This window comes from Protopterus annectens, chromosome 13.part0 (assembly GCF_019279795.1).
Source record: "Protopterus annectens isolate FY-2018-M chromosome 13.part0, PAN1.0, whole genome shotgun sequence".
Taxonomy (NCBI): domain Eukaryota; kingdom Metazoa; phylum Chordata; order Ceratodontiformes; family Protopteridae; genus Protopterus; species Protopterus annectens.
The window spans coordinates 214,380,371-214,386,370 of NC_056747.1; the positions used below are offsets into that span (position 1 = coordinate 214,380,371).

General features: G+C 31.5%; 1 protein-coding gene across 1 annotated transcript in view; it reads left to right on the plus strand.

The window, feature by feature from the left end:
* Positions 1-6,000, plus strand: part of LOC122787163 (A disintegrin and metalloproteinase with thrombospondin motifs 10-like) — a 1,217,364-nt gene that overhangs the window by 534,625 nt on the left and 676,739 nt on the right. Inside the window, exon 4 of the mRNA XM_044053741.1 lies at positions 183-333. Coding sequence (XP_043909676.1) covers positions 183-333 — 151 coding nt within the window. The remainder of the gene's footprint in view (positions 1-182; positions 334-6,000) is intronic.

Below are 6,000 nucleotides of genomic sequence, written 5' to 3' on the forward strand. Positions count from 1 at the left end.
ATTTCTGAAACCTTGAGCAATAATTTTATTTGCATTTTGTGGAAGACCTTGCACAAGAAAATAATGTGCTTTAATGAGTTGTTGTCTTGATAAATGTGACATCTCTCTCCTTTAAATACTTGCAGTGTATACAATCTAACTAATAATAAAACTTCATTGACTGCTTGAACTTTTTGTTTCAGTATGGAGTTATAGTGGTTGATGAAGAGGAATATTTTATCGAGCCTTTGAACATTACCGACTTCAGTGACAGTATGGAGGGCAGCCCCCATGTGGTCTACAAACGCTCATCCTTACAACATCAGTATATGACTGCATCGTGTGGTGTATTAGGTATCTAAATGCGAACATTTTCTATTTAAACATAAGCAAGATAATTCCATAAACAATGAACTTAAATTAGTATCTAAACAATCACTGCAGAATGATAAACATATGCTTCTGTCTTCTCACCTTTTATAGCATACTACAAAAACAAACACACATGCACACGCACACACACACACACACACACACACACACGCACGCACGCACACACACACACAAACCATATCTATATCACAGCAAATGTTAATATAGATGCACATAATATTTATATGACTATATGTATCTATCTATATATTTATATATGTACCTTTTTATGTCTCAAACAAAAAAATCTGATTGGTTTAAAGAAGTTTGTAAAATGTGTTCAAGCATACCTAAAAATAAGTTTCACCCCCTTTGCACCACATGGTCATGCCATCACATAAATACACGGGGGATTATATCTCACAACATTCTGTACCTACACTTTGTGGTAATTTTTGCTTAGTGCACACACAAGCACATATAATTCCTTATAAATATCTATCAGTATTTCTTTCTTTCTTTCTTTTTTTATTTTAAATAATTTATTGAAACTTTCAGCAGATCACACAGTAAAATTTGGAGAAAAAGAACAATAAATAAATCTAAAAAGAAACAAATTACAACATGTACAAGGCATGTCTGAAAATAAAAAGATAAATATCATCATTCTTGTAAAAAACAGTAAAAAAAATGGAAAATATACTATGAACAATACATTTTTTAAAGAAAATACTTAAATCAAATTTGAAAATACCAGAAATGTTACTTTGAAACAAATGTAAACATTCAAATGTGGGACTGAACAAGACCCTTATACAAATCAATTAATGAAAGGACTTCAGTCCAATTAGTTATTTGTACACAGTTTTGGAAATATTCTTTGTTTTTTGATTACAGATTCCTTTATTATTATTTCTCGTAAAGATGGCAAGAATTCTTGAAACTGTAGAGAAACTGATTTCTTTCATTTTTTGCTTTAGTTTTTTTCTTGCTACTGCCAAAATAGTTCAGAGAAGATAATAATTCTCTCTGTTTTCATTAAGATTCACTGGAATATTGTACAAGATTGTTTTCTTGTTTAAAGAAATATTGTCAAACCATAAGGATTGAAAACAAATCATTAAATGAATTCCAATATGTAATAATATCAATCAGCATTCGAATGGTCTTATGACCAATGAATCACCAACACAGGCTAGACCTTTTGTGACAGATGCTTCTAGGTCCGCTCACTCTACTTTGTCTACACAGCCCACATGATGAGACAACGTGATACTCCTCCAGATTCTGCTTCTGTCAATACTCCTCCAGTCCACCTTGACTCGTTCATTGATACACCACCTCCCAATCAATTAGCTCTTGTGAATAAACAAGGAGATAGTGCCTTAGGAGCCAGACCCAAGGATCCTGATCAAGGCATCCAACGTTTTTTACCTTATCCTATAAAGGAGACTGTTTACAAAAGGGGTCACTCGAACAGTCGAGGACCCAGGAAGAGGAAGTACTCGGGAGAGAAACAAGGAGCGATGAGAAAAACAAGAAATTAACTGATCTGGTATTTAATCTCTCAAATCATATTTTGGAAGATTCAGACATTTGTTTACTTAATAGAGGTCTGAATTTTATTCCTGCTAACATAAGTGAACTAAGTGAGACTTTAATTGACCTTAGACTTTTTTGCCGCTCTGTTGCCTTGAAATTGTTGTTTAAGGATTATGTTGATTCTGCTAGAGTCATCCAATAGTTTGATTGTTGTAAAAGAAAAAGCAGTTTCATTCCAACCTTACCCCATAATATTGAATGCTTTTTGAAACTTTGTGAAAGAGATTTTTATTTTGGTTATTCTAGGAAACGTAATAAGTTTTCATATTATAACCTTACCACAGCTGAGTTTGACTCGCTTAATAAATTAAAATACACAAGAGACTTAACTATAAAACCTGCTGACAAGGGAGGGGGAATAGTCATACTTAATACCTCAGATTATGTGACCAACATGTTATCCCTCCTGTCTGATGATACCACTTATAAAGTGGTTACGTCTGAAGATGTTAACAAAATCATCAAAAAAGTACATGATGAAATTTATGATATGCTTATGTGTAGGCAAATTAATAAAGACACCTATGATTACCTTTACAATGAGTTTCCGAATATACCCATCATAAAAGGACTACCCAAAATACATAAAGGTATATTACCTACACCTATGAGGCCAATAGTCTCAGGTGAAAAGTGGGTTACTTCCACCATTTCTAGTTTTATTGAACATCTTTTGAGACCAGTGGTGAATGAAATATCTTTCATCCTTAAAGATACATATCAACTATTAGAAGATATAACTGAGTTAGTTTTTGACATCACAAACCAAAATTATTTATTGATAATGTTGGATGTTAACAATTTGTTTACATCAATTCCCAACGAATATGGTTTACAAGCAGTAAGAGAACTAATTGCAGGAAATTCAGACTTTAGCAATAATAAACAGATTTTGATTGGCCAATTGTTAGAGACAGTCCTTTATAACAATCTATTTATTTTTAAGGACAAATGTTATTTACAAAAATGGGGGGTTGCCATGGGCACCCCCTGTGCTAATACTTACGCAAATTTAGCTGTTTACCCTTGGGAAAAGAGTTTTCTTTTTAATAACAGTTGTTATAAGAAGATTAAACTATATAAAAGGTTTGTTGACAATATCCTAATTGTTTGGGAAGGTTCTTTATTAGAATTTGAACATTTTTTTATGTATTTGAATTCCACTACTACGTTCTTTAAGTTCACCATGGAAGCATTGAATAAAAGTATTAACTTTCTAGATGTCACCTAAACATTATCAGACAAAGGTTTGATTGCTCCATCCCTATATAGAAAAAACATTTGGAAGAACAGCCTCTTGTCTTATGACAGTATGCATCCTAGGCATGTTTTTCCAGGGATTATCAAAAGTCAATTTATGAGGTTATCTAGGGTCTGTAGAGACTGTACCACACTGGAGAATGAAGCAGATAAAATGGAAAATCTATTTTTAGACAGAGGTTATGAACCCAAATTAGTGAGATATATAAAAATTAAAACTATAGGTCCAATAATCTACCCTCAAGATACAGTAAATTTTCATGAACAAATACAAGGCAATAGATTATTAAGTCATTTTAAAAGTAAGAAATTATCCTATATTTTGAAATATACTAGTGATATAAAATTTGTAAAAGAAGTCATCACCAAAAACTGGAATGTTCTTGTCATGGAACAGTCCACTAAAGATATTCTTGGTAACAGACCATGTTTTATATATAAAAATAGTGACAACCTAAAAAAGATTCTTTGTAATGACTGGACCCTTACCAATCTGTCCAAACCAACTTTGAGTACTAGGGTTGGCACATATCCTTGTAATCATTGCACTAGATGCATCTACATCACTACGGAGCAAACTTTTAAACATCCTACTCTGAATTGTTTTTTTTCACCCAAGTTTTATGCTACATGTAATACAAAGAATTTAATTTATTTAGCTACTTATTTAAAATGTGATGCATTTTATGTGGGCCTTACTAAAAGAAGATTAACTGACAGAATATACAATCATATATATGATATTCATAAAGGCAATGAACTTAATGCTTTATCAAAACATATTCTGGATAATAAGAGTCACCATTTTAGTTTTAGAGTTCTACAGGTTGTTTTGAATAATAACAGAAGAGGTGACCCATTGAATCACCTCGCAACATCAGAATTAAAATGGATATTGAGATTAAGTGCCCATGTCATCCCAGGTCTCAACAACTATGTCACAATCAAACCTGTTTTAGACAATAGGAGACGTTAACATAAGTTCTTATATATCTATCTCCTATGTCCTGTTTGGCTGTGCCTTTGATGTTTCTACTTTGTTGTTCGGTCTTTTACCTGAGAACGCTTATACAAATGTTGACTGTATGTTTTTTGTTTTATATGTTTCACAGTTTAGTTTCTATTGTTTTTTAGTCATATATATTTTTTACATGCCAATGTAGCATTTTTCTTGACTGCGTTTGCTCCAGATATACACATTGATATTTGAGTTTTTCAACAACATGTTGTTTAGATCTACTGCATAATGTTTCAAATAACATTATGTTTATAATCTATATATATATTTATATATATATTTTTGATTTTTGGTTGGTTAAAGTTATTTAAGTATTATCATGACGTCTACTTGCATAGACAGTTTTTGAATTCTGAGGTATCTTTTATTAGTCACAATTTTATTTTTATTTTTATTTTCTAATTTCATCATTGAATATTCTTCCATTTAACATTTATATTGTGGTTTAGCGAATCTATAAGAGTGTTTATAGCTTGTCACAAATTTCATGTGATGGTCGACACCACTAATAATTGATTTTTCGAAGCTTTATTTGCTTCATTTTAATGATGTAGTACTTTATAAATGAGTTGAGCCGCGAAGCGGAATCGCTTTGCTATAATTTACAGGGATGACAGCAGTGATTTGCTGCTACCATGATGTTTAATATATATTTTTTGAACAACAGTGCTATGAAGTGATGACTGTTTATTGGTTTTGATTCTATCACAATTTAATTCTAATTTTGATATGAGCGTATAAATATATGCACATTATTTGAGCAGTGTTCTTTTTATTGTTCCACAGAACTAGGAAGGTTGATTGCAATATTATTATGCACCTCACAGATGGTTTGAGCCGCGAAGCGGAAACGCTTTGCTACAATTTAGAAGGATGGCAACGGTGATCTGTTGCTACCATGATGTTCAATATATTTTTCAACAACAGTGCTATTAAATGATCACTGCTTTATTGTTTTTGATTTTATCACTATTTAATTCTAATCTTGATATGAGCATATATATATATATATATATATATATATATATATCAGATTATTTGAGCAGTGCTCTTTTTAATGTTTTATAGACTTAAGATGGTTGATTGCAATATTAATATGCATATTAGAGTTGCCATGGCTTTTAACTAATTGATTAATTGGATTTCTAATTATTTAATTTCCCGCCTAATATTGTATTTAAGCAGCACTATTTTTATTGTAATTTATCTGATGAAGCGTGGAGGAGTCCACGCGAAAGCGCACATCTTTTTTCTTGTTCATTAAAGTATCGAATTTTGGATCTACTTGGTCTTTTTTCATCGTGGTGAGACTATCAGTATATTTCTTGCTGTTAATTCCAATATGTAGTTAAAGAAGGATATTCATAAAATATATGGTCCTAATCGGCTTTACAGTTTTATAAACACCTCCAGTACATACTATGTTTAGTATTTATAAACCTTCTTATTCTATATGGAGTCAGAAAAGCTCTTTAAAGGAATTTCCAAGTAAAGATGCAACAAACAGAACCACTGAAGTACTTCTTACAGAAGTTAGTATATATGCTTTATTTTTTTTTTTTTGAGAATTTTTAGATTATAGGCAAAGAGAAATAAATAAGGGGATCCTAAGCAAAATGTCATCATGGTAGATTTCTAATAGAATCTAGAACAGAAGCTGCTGTTAAAAAATAGATAATTAGTAGGGCGCATAACATACTGCATGGCAACTATAGGAATCAGTTAGCATAGGTTAGAAAGGATTGGAAAGAGAAACTGGATAATCAATT